At 44.8% G+C, this 19409-nt stretch overlaps 2 protein-coding genes across 6 annotated transcripts in view; one reads left to right on the top strand and one right to left on the bottom strand.

Moving 5' to 3' along the window:
• Window positions 1–7127, top strand: part of CRYBG3 (crystallin beta-gamma domain containing 3) — an 80152-nt gene extending 73025 nt beyond the window's left edge. The window contains exons 18-22 of one of the 2 annotated variants that reach the window (XM_014882788.2): window positions 266–405; window positions 2946–3069; window positions 4277–4435; window positions 4712–4871; window positions 5350–7127. In XM_014882788.2, the coding sequence (XP_014738274.2) occupies window positions 266–405; window positions 2946–3069; window positions 4277–4435; window positions 4712–4871; window positions 5350–5438 (672 nt within the window). In that variant the 3' untranslated portion in view covers window positions 5439–7127. Of the gene's footprint in view, window positions 1–265; window positions 406–2945; window positions 3070–4276; window positions 4436–4711; window positions 4872–5349 lie in introns of those variants that run through there. The other variant, XR_015800684.1, reaches the window with a different exon arrangement.
• Window positions 7128–7684: 557 nt separating this feature from the next.
• Window positions 7685–18817, bottom strand: RIOX2 (ribosomal oxygenase 2). Of its 4 annotated transcripts, none has more exons than XM_014882793.2 (10): window positions 18613–18817; window positions 15735–16170; window positions 14516–14635; window positions 13818–13946; window positions 12968–13071; window positions 11215–11317; window positions 10659–10824; window positions 10183–10271; window positions 8914–9024; window positions 7685–7925 (listed from the first exon to the last, which is right to left on the bottom strand). In XM_014882793.2, the coding sequence occupies exons 2-10, from the start codon at window positions 16164–16166 to the stop codon at window positions 7764–7766; spliced, it is 1416 nt and encodes a 471-aa protein (XP_014738279.2). In that variant the 5' UTR covers window positions 16167–16170; window positions 18613–18817; the 3' UTR covers window positions 7685–7763. The 4 variants fall into 4 exon arrangements, with proteins under 4 accessions (XP_014738279.2, XP_088014567.1, XP_088014558.1 ...); XM_088158441.1 differs by having other exon boundaries at window positions 7685–7922; XM_088158432.1 differs by lacking the exon at window positions 18613–18817 and adding an exon at window positions 18367–18492.
• Between the last annotated feature and the right edge of the window lie 592 nt (window positions 18818–19409).

Here is a 19409-nt window from a genome sequence, read left to right as displayed (position 1 = left end):
TGTGCCTGGTGACTTTGTGTGGCTGGCCTGTGTCAGTGTGGCACTACACTGATGACAAAGCCACTGATAAATGCAGTTTGTTTCAGCTCTGTGCTTTGGGCTTTTCCCTTGTTGTTAGGCTTTCTGAGGGAGCATGAGATAACCCAAAAGCATTGTAGGAAATTCGACTGAAGTGGGCCAATGTGAGCATCATTTCTAGCAGCTGAATCTGGACTATTCCTACTAAAACTTCGTGATTTTTTTTTCCTCCTTCCTCCTCCCCCAGGTTTTTGCTGAGCCTTCCATCAGTCTGTTCACCCTGGAATGCTGCAAGGGCAGAGAGCTGCACTTCAGTGAACCAGTCAATTCTGTTTTGAACGAGGACCTTCATTTTTACACCCAGTCTGTGTGGGTGAGAAGTGGATTGTAAGTATGGAAGAAATATCCTTGTCAGTTTTACACTCTAGGAGCTAACACAGTCTCGTGATTATTGCCTTGTTCATAGCATGGTTTACATTCTTAACTTCTGTTTTGAGGCGCAGACTTTCAAAGGCAGGTAGTGTAAACTCAGAGTGCCTTTATTAACAGGCTGTAAAATGCTAGCTATAAACTGCAGAGATTTAAACTACAGTGGCTCAGGGAAGCTTGATGTGCTGACAGGCTGCCAGAGAAGCAGCAGCTTCTGAGAGGAGCTCAGGGTGGATCTGACAGCTGGAACAGTAATTTGCTTCTGTTATTAGTTTAACCCTCCTCCAGGAGTGTGAATGTGCACCCAGGTTCTTCTGTGAAAACATTTTACATCTGCAGAAGTGACCTTCTAACCCCTTCCACGTCTCTCCCTTTCACCTTTTGGAAGAGCTCCCAAGTGTTCTGTTTTCAGCCAGGTTTTCAGCCTCTACAGCCACAGCAACAAATAACTTGCAGAATCTCATCCTGCAACTGAGAGTGGCTGGAAACTGCTGTTTTCCTAATGGGACACACATTTCCTATGTTTATGTTTGACCTTTCCCCACCTTTTCCACACGGGCAGAGCTGTAATTTTCTTGAGAGAATAGTGAACATAAGGTTCCCCACAGAGCTTTGCCAGTACACAACAGTCCCCAACATTTGTGCCACTTTCATCCTGAACCTTTGCTGAAAATACATTAGTGTATATGTTGTCTGGCAATTCAATCCCTTTGCCCCAGCAGTTGGCTGCAAAGGAAGGGTGGTGGCTTTTGGGACCAGGTGGCAAGCACAGGAGAGTGAGTGCAACAGGCCAGCCCTGCTGCATCTTTCTGCTCATTATTGGGTGTCCAAGCCAGCTTAGCTGCCTCCCTGTCTCTGGGATGGGCTCCGGGCAGAAAGGCTGGGTTTCCTCTGAGCTCTTTTCAGTGCTTCCTAGGAAAGAGACCTCCCCAGCCTGTCTCCATCCCACACAGCAGACAGGTAACCTAAAAGCTGGGTGTCAGGTGATTGTGGGGTGTCCTAGAGGGCTTGTTTGCCTTATCTGGGATTCAGAGTTCAGGAAGGCAGATTTAGAGGTATTTTTGGCTTCTCATTCCAAAGCCTGCTGTCAGCTTTAGGCAAATAGCAAAGATTTCTATAAATGCTCTGATGGCATCTTGCTTCCAGGCTTAGGTAAAAGGCAGCTCCTTCCTGAGCCAGCCGGCCACCACAGTGGCCCAAACGTGGAGTCTGCCTTGGCAAGGGATGCTGGGGTTCCCAGAGGTGTGGGAGAGGTGGCAGAGCCTGTGAGAGAGCAGAGATGAGTTTTGCCTGTGTCACTGAATGCCAGGAGCCCAACCTGGCTTCAGATGGTGATCACTGTAACAGTCTTTCCCCTCTCTGTCCCCTATAAATGTCTGTTTTGAAACTGCATTCCACATGAGACTGTTCCATGCTCCAAGAGTATTGTTAACAGTGAAATCTCGGTGACAGAAACAATTGCAAGGGAAAAAAAGCCAGGAATGTGTTCAAAGTGTAAGGAAGAGACCAGGGCAGTCAGGCTACCCTGAATACCTGTTAGTCAGGAGGTGTGGACTTTGTTTGAAGAAACAGGGACCCAGCCTCATTGCCAGGCAGCTCACAACTGGCACAGTTGAGCCTCCACAGAGCCCTGAGCAGGTCTGGCTCTCAGTTTTTCTGAGCTGTGGGCACTGGGCAAAAGCAATTCCAGGTGCTGTGAGGCTGTGGGTGTTTTCTTACAGACTCAGAGCACAGCCATCCCTCACGTTCTTGGCAGCTGACCTGTGAAACAGGTAACCTGGGAAACCAGCAGTGCTTTGTGTTCAGAGGAGTTAATGAGTCAGGCATTTAGGAGTCACTGTCCACACAGCAATGTGCTATTGATATAAACAGAAGGGATCTGTGCTCCTGAGGCTGCCTTTGTGAGCTGCATTTACTGAGCAGATGCCCAGATAACAAGGGGTCTGTATTAGCCAGTGCTTTAACTGGCTGTTACAGGACTCAGCCACATCCATGGTGTGTTCGTGACAGGAAAATCTGCTGCAGCAGGGTGTGAGGTTTGGAGTGAATACCTGTAATGTATTTTCAGACAAGTGGAATTTTATAAAAAGCTTTAACTGTAACTAAAACATCAGATGAGTTCCTCTCATAATTAATGTGCACAACCAGGCAAAGTTGCAAGTGTGGCTCCCTAATTTCCTAACACAGGCCTGCTGAAACCACCATTATTCCCATCTGGGCTCATGAAGATGTTCTCCTTTTTGTGGGAAAAAAAAATGGAGTGGGAGAGGGGAGATGGGAAATGTAGTTTACAGATTCTAGACAGACAGAAAACAGGTCTGAATTTCAAGAGAAAGGCAGTCATCCCACTGAAATGGATGGCATCTTGCAGTACAGAAAGAGAGGCTTGATATTAGCATCACTGTAGAGAGGTCTGGGGGCTTCCAAGAGCACAGTCCTGACCTACAGTTTAGTTTTGCTGTGGATAACAAGTGCCCTTTCATGTTTTGTGTATCCAGGTGGATTGCCTACGAGGGATGCAATTTTTTAGGAAAGCAGATTCTGCTGGAGCCCAGGGAGATTTCAAACTGGAGTGAACACAGTGGCTGGAAAGTGATTGGCTCCCTCCGTCCTGTGAAGCAGGTACTGTAAGACTGGGTGAGGAAAAGGGGTTTTATGGACAGGGTTTGTGCACAGGTATCAGCTCTACCACCAGGCACTCTGGGGTGTGTTGTACTCCTTAAATCAGGCCAAATGATGACAGCCAGAAGGACCCACTGGAAGATTGCTGAAGCAGAAAATGCCTCTTAGGGCAGTTATTGAGATCTATGTTAGGTTCCTCAAGGGAAATAATTCCCCGTTTCTTGGTGCCAAGTTTTGTTTTACCGAATTGCTCATTAGCATGTTCTGTGGATGCTCTATTTTTACATTTTTGCCATATGACAATATAATGAGGAAACCAATTCCACCCTGGCTTGTTTCCTAATTAACATAAATGGAAGCAAGAGCGAATTTTATTGTGCTGTAGCCTGGACTTCCAAAAGAGGCAAAGCTCATGCAGTTCCCACCAGGTTTTCCCACTCTGCCTCACCCCAGGTAATTCCAATTTCAGTCTCATTCAAAGGTTCAGGTCTCTAAGCCACAAAGAGTAAACAGTGAACTGATACAGATTTTGTTTATGGATGCTTGGTGGAAGAGAGGCTTTATTGTCTGTAGCTCAGGGTTTGTTTTAATATGGAAAAAAAGGAGATCCAGCAGAGCTGCCCTTTATAACTCCCTGTTCTTTATTTGAACTAAAACTAGTAAATAACAGAGCAAAAGCTCAAACCCTGCAGTAGCCCTGCAAAATCCTCTTTATTTTTTGAACAAACAGGGATACCAGGTCCGTGCCCTGTTTTCCTATGTTCAAAAACAGTGGTGTATCTCTCTGACATATATTCTAGTTAGTGAGGGCTGAAGTTGCTGGGTGTGTAACTCAGTAAGTTTTGTGTCCCAAGAATTAAAAGCTTATGGAGCCCATTTACTGCCCTTGGAACGAGTGAAATGTGCTGAACTAGGCATATTTGCAGATCACAGGAATTAGTCCTATAGCCAAATTACATTTCTTTTAAAAACCTATCTACCATTGCTGTTTATAGCTGCCCAACTGCACGTGAAAAACCACTTACTGTGCTTCACAGGCACGTTTGTTTCCAACCGAAAAATTACTGAACATCCTCAAATGAAAACAAAAATTGAACACAAGAGTTTAGAAAACTGATGGAGGGGGAGGATGGTGGAGGGGACGCCCTCTCACATCAATTGGCTTGATATGTGTGTGTTGCAAATCTCTTCCCTCACCTCCTTGCAGCCAGCAGTGTACCTGAGGGTGAGGAACAGGGCCCAGGGCAAGTACCTGACCGTGGCTGGGAGCCTGGCAGACATCAGGGCGACCTCGGTGTGCGCGGCCCCGCGCAGCGGCAACAACTCCCAGCTCTGGCACTACTGCCAGGGGCTCTTCAAGTCCAAGGTGAGTTTCAGAGTGATTTTATATTAATGCTGCCCTTGATGGTCTGTTATTAATATTAGAAGAAGCTGATGGTTTAACATTGAAAAAATGAAGTAACAAAGACCACCACCTTTGATTGAGCAGCTGGTCGAGTGTGGAATAATCTGTTCTTCGCTTGCTTCCCAGGGTTTTACCAAGTACAGCACGATTTACTGCCATATGCTCAGTGCCTGAGATAAGTCAGGCACAAAACTGAGGCTCTGTGGCCTGGATCTCACTGCTCTCCTTGTTTCTTAGGCCAACAATGCCTGTCTGGATGTCATTGGGGGCAGAGATGTGCCTGGGGCCAAAGTCGCCCTCTGGACAGAACATGGTAAGGACAGGCAAAAGTGGAGACTCAACGAGGATGGAACCATCAGTTCATACCTCAGTGACCAACTGGTGCTTGATATTAAAGGTATTTAAAAACAAAAACCTCTCAACCTCACAGGTTTTAAGTGTGTTTTTTGATTAGGGTAAACTTCCATGTTCCAACTTTTTTTTTTTTTGTAATTAAGGTCAGAAACTGAATCTTACCTTTTCTGTCCAGTTGCTTGACAGTGGGACAAGGAACAGCAGGGCAGGGAGGAACCTTTCTCTTTTGATTCCTGAGGTTTATTTTGATCAGGTCGACTGTTATGCTTTGGGGAGTTAAGCAGTGCAGATGGCAAGAAATGGGAGTTACAGAAGACAAAATGGTGAAGGAAAATCAATCACAGAATAGCTCAAAAAGAGAAAAGGGGTTGAAAAAGAAGGCTGGTTAAAATTGTCATTGCTCAGTTGCAGTGGAATTCCTATTTTTCAGCTGATTTTCCTACTTAGGAAAAAATTGTGCATAATTTTAGTGGGTATTTCTTTCAAAAGCTTTTCCTTCATTACTTCCTTTTGTTTTTAAGGAGGATATTACTATGACAAGAATCACATCATCATGAATCAGCCAATAGAAAACAAACCCTCACAGAAATGGGATATTGAAATATTGTGAGTAAATTCCATCCCACAAATGGACTTTTTGTGGCCTACCAACATCTAGAGGGGAAAAAAGAACCCAACTACTGAAGTCACACAGCACTGGAACCATAAGCAGCAGCTCCTGTCTATTTTCCTTCATGCCAAGCACCAGCTCCTAAAAGAACTGAATTTTGCACAAGTCTGGAAGATGGGAGGTTGATCCAGTGTCTCTGCAGGGAAGCTGATTCTGCAGAGGCTTCTCCTGTGAAAGTCACCATTGCTCTTCCTCTGAAGTATGAAAGGTAAATGCAAAAGAGCAGGCAGAGGTTCTGCAGCATGGGACATGCAAGAGGTAACAGGGGAAGGGCTCTTCAGAAATGCTGTCTTTACCTTCCTCTCACACTGCTGGAAGCTCACTGAGGAGTGAATGCACTGATGAGCTTCAAGGAACTTGAGTTGGGCTTTTATGTCCCAAGTGAAACTGTTAAGGCTCCAAGTGATGCTGAATCATGTCTCTCATTAAAATGCAATTTATTTTGTTAAAAAAAAAGAACATCTTTGAACTGGAATTCCAGCTCAGCATGTGAAATGAGGCAATACTGGGGCCTTTCAGCCCCTAAATGATACTTGTAAGCCTTTGTTTCCTCTGCTTTTAACAGCACCAGATTTCCAGTTTTGCAGAAACCACCTCACTTTGGCATGTATTCCCAAAGGTGCCAGCAGCCTGCACTCCAGAGCAGCATGGCTGCATGTCAGGGTCACTGTGGCACCAAGGACAACTGATGGTCCAGAGCTTGCTGTGCCAGGGCTCTCCTCGATTTCCACACTATGCAACCACAGCTATTGCTCCAACAGAGCCAGAGACCTCACTGACTGCAGGTGGTGCTTGAAAAGCTTTTTCCTGGCCCTTGGAGGGCTGTGAACACCTGACATGGAAGAGAAGTCCCTCAGCTCCCTGGATTCAGCGTCACTAAATTAATCTTCATTGAAAATATTTTTTTCCAGCATTTGTATATTCAGGGTAAGTATTTCTAGGACTATTTAAAAAGTTCAGGTTAGCTGAAGACAGATATTTGAGATTCCAAAAGCTGTGCACTCAAACAGGATCATCCCCAAACAAAGACATAACCCTAAGTTTGCCATAGAGATAAAATATATGGATGTCTATTTTTGTATGAAATGGAGTTCTATATAGTACTATTTAAAAAAAAAATTCTACTTGCACTTCCTATTTTACCTTCTAAAATTATCATAAATCTGATGAGTAACAGAGCCTCAAATGTATGTATATATTTTTTCAACTAAAGCACTTGTTAAGCTTTTTTCCATATAAGTCAGTACATCAGTGTTCTGCATGTGACTTTCCATATGAAATTTTAAAAGCCCATGTAAAAAGCTGTAGTTTTTTAAATGAAGAATGACTAAATCATATTTGGTGTCTTAGTGTTACATAACAAATTAAAGCAGGCTTTTGTACTTAAGAGACCTTGAATGTAAAATGCTAAAGCATGTCTATTTTAACTGTATAAAACTTTTCAGGAGAAACAGTTTGCTGGTTGGTTTCTTTTTAAACAAACTAAATAATAGTTTTCAGCAGATGTTGAGCACATTCCAGTAAAATATTTCTTTTCCAATGCCCAAAAATGGGGAATAAGGATAGTGAATATGTGGCTGTACTGTTACTTGAGATTGCATATTAAAAATCAATGAAGTATTAAAGTAACTGCACCAGTCTCATCAAAACCCACTCAAGTGAATACTGAAGATACAGATTCCAGCTACAGGCTTTTGGGTTACTTTCACTTGAAACTGGTGCTGGGGGAGGTAGAGGATAAATATTATTGTTTATTTCAGGGATGGCAACATCTGAAGGAAAAGGGGTTTTCTTGGGCAAAGTTCCCTGTGGGAACTGCACATGCAGCTTTTACCAGGAAGCTTTTGTTCTGTCAGGGCAATCAAACAGATTTTCCTGCTGATGAACTTTACAAATGAAAAAATCAAGTTAATGTTTTATGCACAAGGTTTTGGAGCCTGTTCCATGCATAACTTTAGCTGTCCTCCACATGCCAGCAGTTCTCCAGAAGGAAGGGGACACCAGAGAACTGGGGGTACTTAGGAGTGACTTCATCCAGCCACAGACCTGGAGCTGTGCCTCACTTACCTGTTTTCCCCCATGCACAGTTCCCCAAAAGCATGGAAGGACAGTTAACATTTGGCACCAGAAAGCAGCAAAGTACAGATATTGCAATGCTTTGTTAGCACTACAAACCAGAGGCTGGATGGATTTAAAAAAACTGATTTAATAAACCTTGCTCTCAAGAGATGCTGAATAGCCAGGAGCAGCTAATTCACAAAAGCATCAAAGAACTTCAATCAGACATTCAGTCCAGAGTGACAAGGCAAGGTTTTCTTTCTCCTCATCTGAGGTAAGGTTAAGCTCTTTAACATTAACAGTGCTGCTACTCCAGATCTGCTTCAGTGCATCCAAGTATGACAAAGGGAACCGCAGCCCATGAGTCTGCTGGGGAAAAGGAGAAAAAAACTCTTCAGCAAAGTGCAGTGACTTTATTACACAACAGTGTGTGAGGCTGTGGGGAGGGAGCTGCAGGAATGTGCTCCATTCCCACAGCACACTCCTGTTTGTGAGAGCAGCCTCCAAAGGACAGTTTTATCCAGACCTATTTTACTTAGAAGTAACTCTTCCATGCTGTTGCATATTTTACAAGGTAGGGATGTTTATGTGACTTCCTCCTGTGGTTTCCATACACAAGAAAAAAATAATTTAAAATTTACCCTCTTGCCTAACCCTACCCATTCTTTTAGCAAGGTAACAAAGGTTTATTTCTAGCTGACACAGAAGCACAGAGGACCTTCATTCCCAGGACTCTTTTTTAAGGGCAGGAAGGAAGATTCTGGGATGTGTATGTACTGCTCAGGTGCCAGGGTTCAGCCTCAGCTCTAGAGAAGCAGTGAGATTTACTACAAAAGGAAAATAAAAACTTGCAGCAATGGCCAACCTAAGGCCAGGCTGTGCTCTGTTCTGCCTCTTTGGTGGAGTTGTAAGACCTGAATTACATTTTGGAAGAGTGAGTTCTTTATTCCCAGTGCTGACCTGCCCCAGGCTGAAGTGGGCAGCCCTGCACAGGGTGTTCAGTGGACACAGGAGCTAACACAGGTTTAACATGACAGAAATGAGGTGCAGTGATCCCCATGGAACATCTCCAGCAGCCTCCAACAGGACCTGCTGAAGGACACACAGTAAGATACTTTTAGTTGCTCCAGCAGCTTTGCTAACTGAGCCACAGGACATGCACAAGACATCCCATTAGCATCTCAAATATTTAATTAAGCATGGGATCACATTACTTAGTTCTGCTATTCACTGCCTGTGTTGCAGCTTCAGCTCATCCAGGTACTCTGGGAATGGGATGAAAAACTCTGGGTGCTGAAGAACACAGCCAAACCCACAGTGGCAAGATAAATTTTGGGATGTGTTTGCAGGAACAAACCTGTGTCAGGCCATCCTCACTGGCAGCGTCATCCTCTGTCCCCATCATGTGAGTTTCTCTCCTGTTCTTTAAGCAATGATACACATAAACCATCTCCCTGCGAACTTCATCCTAAAAGACAGCAGGAAGAAAACGGTCACAGGTGATCCACACCCTCACCTCACTGCAGCGCCAGCTCCTTAATTCCAGAGGCCACTGTTACAGCAAGGAAAGCAATGACCCAACAGCCACCTCCCACAGCAGGAAGGGACACTCCAAAACACGTCTGAAAATTTATTTACAAGCTTCTGCCTTAAAACTGTCCCTGCTGGAGTCACAGGACTGATGCTGTGTAGAAAACAGGCAATTTAAGGAACCTCTCCTAAAAAGACTTAATGAAGAGTTGTGCATCAATAAATCTCCAGTCTCAGACTGTCTCTTAAAAATCACTTGCCCATTATTAAGCCTTGGTCAAAGCTGAGCAAATCAGCTGCAAAAAATTGGAAGAAAAAAGTTTCCAAACCCTACACAGTCTCACAGCAATATGGACACAAATAAAATGGAAGAGAAAATCAGAAAGTTCTGGTATGTTTTTCTGGGAGGGAAACATCCCACTCATAAAAAGAAACAAGCAAACAAACAAAAAAAAAAAAAAACTAACGAAAAACAAAACAACAACCAAAAAAAACCAAAAACCCAACTTCTTCTCTGTGTGTGTTCCCCCTCCCCCCATTTTTTTAAATTAACAGAAAGCACTTCTATAATTTAATATTAATAAACCTTCACAGATCAACAGTGTAAACACAGAATGATGTGAGATGTCAGTATCTATCTATATTGTGGAACAATTCATAAGTGCCACTGTCACCCACTTAGGTACAGAGATAATACAGAGATAATTTAGTAGTAAAGACTAAATGCAACCAAGAGAATTCCCTCTTTTCAGGAACCCTAATTTTATGACTTCTTCATGGTCTTAAATACAAAGAATTTTTTAAAAAAAATCTATTATCCAGAGCTATAAAGGCCATTTTAGCTGCTGCTGTAATGACCTACCCCATGTGATTCAGATAAAAGCCATGCAGAATCACAGACTGAATATAATTCTGTACCTCCCTCCAGAAGGGTGGAATGCACTCAGCAAACAGCCCCAGGATCTCCTAACAGCAATAATGGGATGCAGGATCCAACCAAGCAGAACTGCACAAGCCTTTTAGTACAACAGAGCAACAATTCACATGGCCTCCCACTCCCCACCCCAGGCATACAAGGGGGGCTTCTTATACTTACAGCATTCTCTTGATCTGGTTCCACAGTGATGATAGCATGGTCTCTAAACTGCAGTCTGATTTTGCTATCTATTTTTGGCAATTTCCCACCTAAGAAGAATAAATTCTCCCTCAGAAAAGGAAGAAAACCAGACATGATACAAATTGAGCCCCCTGTGCATTTCTCTTGTAGCCAGATTTTTTTGTTAACCTGTGTTTCCACAGCCACAAATTCTCAAACTTGTGGTGGAAGGAGAAATGAGAAAGATGTTTGAAATTCTAGGATAACCTTTATTTCAATGTAAGGGAAATGGGTCATCTCTCCCACCAGACACTGGGAACTGACCAAGAGAGGTGTGCAAACACATACACAGCCAGGCATGGCACAAAGCTGGGCCTACACTGTGATCCTGGCCTACCATGAAACGCTAGAAGTTTTAAGAGGCAGACTTAGCCACTACCATCACATCAGCCAGTTTTGGGAAGTTCAAACTCTACCTGGAGTCAAAGAATCAGAGTCACATCCCAAGCATGGCGGCAACCGGTGCAGAATGAAATCCTTCTTCATGTCGGATGATCTCAGTTCCCTGGAGTTCTCCAGACTGTCTGCAAGCCTTCTCAGAAGGCTGCTCAGCTTTTTGGTGCAGTCAGCTGTGTCCACCTGCTAAACATCCACAAAGAATTCAAGTTGAACAGACCAGGCCTAAAGCAGTGCAGCACAGCAGTGAAAATCTGGACACTCCTCTTTTATCTCTGCTTAGTCCCAAACCAAGCTGTGTTTCTTTTACCATTCCCCATGAGCTGTTCACATATCAAACAAAAGAATGTTCTCCTTGCTCTGGAGCAAAAGGACTTGCAAGTGCAGTTGAAAACACCCTTGTTCCTCCTGCACACTGACAAGCTGAGCAGCAGCAACACACAACCACCATAAGGAGGTCACACAACAATTCACAGCTTCACTGACTTAAAGATTCAGAAGCTCGGCCTGGCAAAACTTCTGCTGTCTGACAGATCACCTGGATGCACCATTATTCCCCGAGTCCCACCTACTAACCATGAGCAGTTGCCTTGGAATGCTTGTCCTCAGTGCCATGTCCTCCTTTGCTGTATCAAACACTAGGCCAGGAATTGCATCCAGTAAAAAATCTCCCCAAGAGCTAAAGGACAGGAAGAAAAAAAAATTACTGAAATAGTTGCACTAAAACAAAACACACATCCTACTTTTTTTTCCTAACTAAAGTAGCGTTAAGATGTAAAACAATTATTATAGTCTCTTCTTTTTTTATCGTGTCCACTCAAATGTTTCACTGTCTGCTACTCAGTGGGAAGAAGAACTCTGGCCAATAAAAGGAACTGGACATCTACTTCTTAGTGCATTTCTTGCCCCCAGTTCCCATCTGCCAGCAAATGTCTTCAGCTGCTCACTCAAACTGCCTTGCTTATCCCACACGTGCACACCTCTCTGCCTGCTGGGATCTGGTCCAGACAAACTCTGCTTCAACAGAGATGTCCCTTTTGTCTTGGTGCCTAAAAATACCTCAAGTGCCACCTCCACAGCTATTTTCAAATTCTCTTCAATTTTCCAAGGAAATGTTTCCACGTCATACTTCCATCCACAAGCCAAATCAAAACACCAGGACTGCTGCTTATTTTCCCTACACTTGCTGACAGCAGGGGCAGAGGAATGCTCTTACACTTCATTGCCAATAACCTTAATGGATGATGATTCCACTTTTTAACCTTGGAAGAACAACAGTCTTGAAGCTTTTCCTGCTCCTCTGCTCACCCATGACAGACATCCCCAGGGAATGTGCTCCTGACAAGTCACACACTGGGACTGGCCTTGGGCTCGTGCAGCCATGGAGAAACTCCACACAAGGCTGCAGATCTCCAGCAATCCCATTACAATCCTTGGCTTCCCAGCACTGCTTGACCAATAAATCCATACAAATCCTTCCCAATTCCTAAATCAGGCCAATAACTCCAAGCCCAGCACCCCATAGCTGATTAGGTGGCAGCAGCAGCATTTTCCCCTGTTTCATTGAAACAGTGATAACAATGTTTCAATGGGGGAACAAGGACCTGACCTGTGTCAAAAGAAGAAATCTGACTCTCATACATGGGGTAGAATATGAAAAACACAGATTAGCAGAAAATATTTGCATGGAAGAATCTGTCAGAAGACATGTGGGTGACCATCAAATACAGGAGGAAACCTGATGAAAGGAATAACTCATGGCTCTTTATGTGGATTATGAAATGAACAGCAATTTCATCCACTGGTGAGGGTTCTTTTTTTAAAGACAAAAATGAGTTTGCAGTTGCAACATTATCTTCCACATTAAAGTCTCCAGCTGGTAAATAATAAATAAAGCAATTAAAAAGCAATCAAGCTTGCTGCATGAAAACTTGGCAAATAGCCTGCTTCAAACAACAATGGTCATGCTCCCCTCCTTCCCCCAAACCCCAAAACTTCCAATTACTGCTATCTCAACACTTAGATTCTGTCCTTAACAGCAGGGCAGCTATGTAATAGTGGGGTATCTACCTATATTCCATGTCACCACATCTCTGGGGGGAAGCTGACATGCCCTATCCCTGTAATACCCACAGGAAAACAAACCACACACAGGCTGAATAGGATGAACACAGGAAAGACCCAAGAAGAACTCATTACAAGGTTATTTTTTTTAAGAAATAGGACATTGATTGAAACATCCTTGAAAGACCAGCTTCAGGTCTCTACTATTCACACACATCATCTGGCAGGGGAAAGCCATACAAAAAAAGAAATGAAGAGGAATTACTTGTTTTGGTAGGTGCTGATGGTCACATGTGTTGAATGGGAGATCCCCTGAGGAGTGTCAGCCTGGTGAATAGTCCCTCTTGGGAAGTACAATAAGTCACCTGGCTGCAGGAAAATGAAAGAGAACTGGTACATTTAGGCCACTTGGTCAAACCTTACTGTTGTCTAGAGAAAACAGCTCTCTAAGCAGACAGACTGACAATATATATTCTTTAAAAATCAAAATCGAGCAATTCTCCAATGCACATTTAATAACATAAAGCACTCTAAGCCAGAAGTCCAACACCTCAAACTTTCCAAGCTACTGTCAATATTAGCTCTACACCTGTCTGCAAACATGAGTTTTTGACATGCTAGAACATGCACAGTCCTGCTGAGCTGCGGGAAGGGGACAAAGAAGCAGCTGAGATGAATCTGCTGGTAATTCGGTGCCCTGGGAATTTGGTCAGATCATATCAAAAGAAAAGGCCAGTGTTTCACAAGGAAAGTCAAACAGTCTGAAACTTTTAGTTAAAACACTTTAAAAAGCAAGTAGAACCTTCCTCCTCCCCTATCTTCTCACCTATGTAAATTAAATATCTCCACAGAAAATAATATAGGTCAGGGAAGTCAAGACAAGAAAGAAATGCAAAGCACATGAAGTTGCCTCCACAAAGGAAAAATCAGATTACTTGTGGCTTGTCCTATAAACACCAGCACAAAGTTCATAAAGCAATAGTGATGAAATCGGATTACACTTTAATCTTATGGTCCTTAAACTTGGTCACAAGCTACTTCTAGGAGCCTACCAAGCATGATCACTTTTCTTGCTACCACAGCCCAGACCACCTGAAGCAATTAAATTCTAATACCTTTAATATGAATTCATGTGTGGGACTCCCAATCCTGTCTTCTGGCTCGACGTTGTACTCGCGAGCCAAAGGCACCGTTGGTTTGTAGAGCCGCCAGTGCTTCTCTCCTTCCAGCTGAAGGATGAACACCTGCAAAAGACCATGAATCCCAATTTCTGGGGGGCTCTAAGGAAGCCCTGCTGCCTCTCACACATCCAACTCATCAGGTATTTTAATTTATCTTCTGACTTGCCAAGTCTGTGGAACCAAACCAGAAGGCAGGGACAGGAATAGTGGCACAGGTTGCTTTTCTGACAAATTCAGGTTTTCCCCTTCCCTGCTCTCAGCTACTCCACAGCATGGCAAATATAATTCCTTTCACATTACCTTTTAGGTATCTAAATGCAGAAATTTACATATGAACTAAATTCTTGTACTCTATTTAGAGACAACAGAGAGAAGAGTTGTGAAGTGTGATTGTTTTATCCGAAATTTTGAAATCCCTGTTTCACTCCAGTCACTTCAACTTAGCCATTACTATTAGCACACTTTCAGCAAAAATATATAAGGAAACACTTGCAAATAATTACCCTAAATTTTAAATGGGAATAAAACTCTTTCTGGAATGTTTATTGTGGGGGATTGGTGGAAGCACACACAGAGGCATGCACTGCCAGGAGCCCACAAAGGATCTCACAGACAAGGTGGTGGTGTCCTACCTCGACATCATCGTAGTGAGGGGGAAGGCCCTGAGACCCCTGGGGAGTGATGTAAACATTGGACCCCACCAGAGACCCAAAGTAACACTCCAGCTTCTCCTGAATCTTCCACAGCTCCTCCTATTGAAAAAAAGAAAAAAATTATGCTGTTGAGCATACTGAAGAGCTCAGCCAAGCCTGGCTGCCACCAGCCCATCACTGGGGAGGAATGGTGACATCCCCACAGGGACACACAGCCTGGGAAGCAGTTTTTCCTCAAGGCAAGCATTGCAGTAGCACAGGAGATCTGCCATGAAAGTAATGGGTAAGAGAAAAACTCTGGTGCCTCAACAGAACGCTGCTGTTTGCTCTCTTCCCTGTACCAACCTCAGGCTGCAAAACCAGGCAAAAACGAGGCTAAACAGAGGAGAATAAAGCACCAATCATCCCACCTGCATCAAAGAGGGAATAACACAAAGGTCAGACACTTTTTACAAATGACTCCAATTGCTTGGGAATATTCAAGCACAAACTTTACTCATCCACATCCAACACGTGACAGGGAAACATCAGGAGATGCCAACGACTGAGATCAGTCAGTGACACTACACCTGGGACTCTGCTGTGTATTTGGGGCCACCTCACAATTAGACTGTGTTGACACCTTGGGACAAAAAAGGACTGCCTAAATCAAAGTACCTACAAGTATCTAAGGCCTTTACAACTGTGCAGCACCACTGTTTCCTTCCCACACACACAGACTGAGGACACTCAGCTGAAATGGGGTGGTCGGTTCCATGGTGCTATTCCTTGCTAATCCTTTGGCAAGAATGGTGGAGTGTCCTGGAAATACTTGACACGGTTTCACACCTCATCCTTGATTAAAGGGAAGTGGTACAAAAGTCCCTGTTTGCACAAGGAAAAAGCAGGGCAGAAGAGATAATTTAAGCACAGATGCCTAATCACCAATTATATGCATTTAAAAAGGATATTTAATATTACATAAAAACATTATAGCATGAATCAGATTTTGTTCTTACTGCAGAGCACTGAAACATGATGGGCAGTGCAAAAGTATAAACTGTGTTTTAATACAACTCATGTGAAGATTTCAGCAGATTGTCAATGCCAATTACCTCCCATGGGGGCAGATATGAAGCCATGTCTAAAGCCACTCAGCAAGAGCCACACCATATTATAGCAAGCATTAATTGCATTAATTAAAATGAAACAATCCTACCTTAAATCTCTGAGGCTGATGAAACTGTATTGTTGCCTTTTTCTGGTCAAAATCCTTCTTCAGCTGCATGTAATTGACTCTACCTTCTTTATTTAGAATCTTTTTTTTCCCATTCACACACCTGCAGACATTCACATCTCGCCCATAGCACAGGCCCTGGCTGCACAGCTCCTTCAGGTGTGCCAGCTGGAACAGGGACTGGTAGTAAGCTGCCACCAGGACATCGCTTCTTTGAACAAGCAGTGGCTTTTGCTCCCAGTACTCCCTGAAAAACACCTCTTCTTTGATGGGAGAGATCAGGCTCCTGAAGAGGCTGTCTGGGCTCTCAAAACTCAGGACTGAAGGAGAACCAGCTGTGTCCAATTTGGGCCGTTTACACTGTGCCTGTGATTCCTTTGCCACGTCAGCAATCTTCCCTCCTTTCTTGGGCATTTTCCTGTCCAAGAGGAGAGAGATGCAGAACAATCAGCTAGCAACACAACCTCAAGAGATACAGGCCCAGGGCAGCAGCTCTTGCCTTATCCAGGGGGATATCAAAGTACACTGGGAACGGCTTTGGCTTCAGGGGCTCACTGATTGCCCCCAGTCCTCTCTCAAACCTCAGCAAACTCCAAAGGGCTCTACTGGGAGCCATTGCTCACAGAGGCTCACACCCCACAGCTGAGTTTGTACTAAAGAACATGTGATGAGACCCAATGGATCATTACCAATGCAGGAACCCACCCACACAAAGAACCTGTGGGAAAGTGGTCTTCTGTAGCAAGAGCTGAAAATTATTTTTTTAAAAAGACAACTCAGCTTTAAGAGACTGAGGGCAAGGTGCAGAAGGAGGTGGAGAGAGAGGGCAGGATCAGAAACCTGTATTCTTATTACACTTCCTTCAAGAGTAACAGTTTACAAAACAGGGAATATTGTTAGGCCTTTCTGTTGATGCTATGTAATTACTAAATCTACAATCTTAAAACTTATAAAGTGTACCAGTTTAAAAACCAAAATGCCAAAATTCTGCTTTGATTTCTAGCAAGCTGTCAAACTTTATGGCTTATTTAGAATAAAAATAATTCTTTCATACAAGTATAGACATTTAATTTTAAAGCTGAAAGTCATTTACTTTGTTTTTCCACAGTATGTTGTGTACAATTATGCAAGAATAAAGAAGTTAATTCACAAATGGTTTAGCTGCCAAGTTCTCAGGAAAGTTAAGGCACAAATCGAGTTAACAGTAGGTCTAAACTATGTGCAGATAGACCTGCCTCGAGTCTGCTCCAGCATTTCCTTCCCCAGAGCACTGCAGAGCAGTAGATGCCTGCCTGGGGAGCTGAGCTAAGCATCCTGAAGATGAGCCAGCACGGCTCAGCCTGGCAGCCAGGTCTGGGCTGGCAACCCAAACTGACTCTGGGCACGTCTGAGCCAGTCTGAGAAGCCAACCCATGAGGAGTCACAACATGCTGATGCTTTCACTTCCGAGTAAAAATGGCAGCTTTACTCCCAAAAGCAAATGCTGTCAACAGACTGAGATGCTTTTACTTGCACAGATCCCTTATCCTGAAACCTAAACTCCAGTTCTGGTATTTCCAAGCAGCACAAAGTTCTCCTGTGCAGCAGGACACCCTGCTGATCCTGAACTCCTGGGCAATGCTTCAGCAGCAGCTCCTGGACCAGCCTGGAATAGTAACCTGTGGTCACCTCAGTCCTGCAGGAGGGAATTCACATCACCATCTTCCCAGCAGGATGGACATTCCCAGCAGCAGGAAGCTACTGTTCTACATGAGGCAAAGGAATGCTTAAAAAACCACTGAAAGTTAGTCTCTGGTTGGCAGCAAGATCTGAAGATGCTGCTGGCACTACAATCGAAAACTGGCGTTCCCAAAATGTTAGGAACACAAATGCAACCTATCCTGAATTGATGGTTTTTGAATTCCAGACCTAGAGCCATCATTTCAACCTCTCAGTTCACCCAGATTGATCTAATGAATTTAATTCACATAGGTACTGTTTGCAGAACTCTGCTTCATTTACACCGTGTGCTTCTCTGTAGTGTTTTGTTATTTATTACAACTGCAAACCCACCGAATGGTTTGGGTAGGAAGAGATCACCTGGCACAAACCCCTGCCATGGGCAGGGACATCTCCCACTCGTTCTATTTGGTCAAAGCCTTATTCAACCCGGCCTGGAGCACTTACAGGGATGGGGCAGCCACAGCTTCTCTGGCCAAGCTGCCAGGGCCTCACCACCTTCACCAGAAAAAATCCTCCCTTACATCTAATCTAAACCTACCCTCTCACAATGCAAAACCATTCCCCCTTGTCTGGTTGCTACAGGCCCGGGTAAAAAGTATTTTATCTGGCATTTAGGTACTGAAAGGCTGCACAAATATCCCTGGAGAGCCTTCTCCGTGCTGAACCAGCCCAGCCCTCTCAGCCTGTTCTCACAGCAGAGCTGCTGCTCTCTGATCATCTCGGGGGCATCCTCGGGACTCGCTCCCACAGGTCCCTGTCCCTTCTTATGCTGGGGAGCCCAGAGCTGGTGCAGCTCTGCAGGCGGGATCCGGGGGCAGAGGGGAACAATCTCCTCCCTCTCTCCCTCCCTCAGGCCCCGCCGCCGAGGGCGCGGCCCAGGCCCCATTCTCACCTCCCCGCACCCCCGCGTCCTTCTCGGCAGCGCTGGAGCGAGAACCGAGCGGCACAAGGGGCCCCTCCTGCCTCACTCGGCACCAGCTGCTGCCACCGGTGTCACTCGCACAGCGACACAACGCGTGTTCCCGCACTGCCGGGCACGCTCCACGGCAAGCAGCGGGAATGCAGGCGGACACGGCGGCTCTGAGGACACGCAGCCCCGCCGCCATCCCTCCCTTCCCGGAGCCCCGCACTCACTCACCCTGCGGGCGGGAGGGAGGGAATGGCGGCGGGGCCGGGCCGGGCGGGGCGGATGGGATGGGATGGGATGGGATGGGATGGGATGGGATGGGATGGGATGGGATGGGATGGGATGGGATGGGATGGGATGGGATGGGTCCGGGGCTGGCTCCCCAGGCCGCAGGATGGAAGCGGGAGGCGGTGGCTGCCGCGCTGGGTGTCACGGGAGGAGCGGCTTCCGGGCGGCCGGGAGGAAATGCCGCGCTATTCCCGCGTTATTCCTCTGTGTTTTCCGACAGAGCGTCTCCGCTGAAGTTATTCAGAGCGTTAAATTTTGTTTCGTGCACACAACAGTGTCTGAGCTTTAACTGCGGACCAAAATCCTTTTCCAGAGTCCCCTTGAGGCTCACTCAGAGAAATCTTCAGAATCCTTGCCGAGCGCATGAAAACTTTCAGAAGTATTTTTAATTACCTTTACTAAAGAAGCCTGTTAATGGTTTAATTTACACCGGCTAATGACATCAGAAAAAGATGTTAGATAGGCTTTGCCAAAGTTTTATTCTTGTCTACTGATGGTTTGAAGAATTTTAAAACCTTTAAGAATGAAGTTGTCCGGGCTTAAAAGTTTGCATCACCTACACTACCACCCACAGGATGTTTTCTTATTACAGATGGGTGTAGCAGCAGATGCTAAAAATAGTGAGGCCACATCCTGCACCTCAGCTGGTCACAGAAATCGTGACAAGCTGTAATTTCTGCTCCAAAAACCCACAAAGGACTCTCAGCAAAACTGCCTGAGTGCCATGGGGATGAACACTC

Source organism: Sturnus vulgaris, chromosome 2, assembly GCF_052056855.1.
Source record: "Sturnus vulgaris isolate bStuVul1 chromosome 2, bStuVul1.hap1, whole genome shotgun sequence".
Classification (NCBI taxonomy): Eukaryota; Metazoa; Chordata; class Aves; order Passeriformes; family Sturnidae; genus Sturnus; species Sturnus vulgaris.
This window is presented reverse-complemented; position numbering and strand designations above follow the sequence as displayed.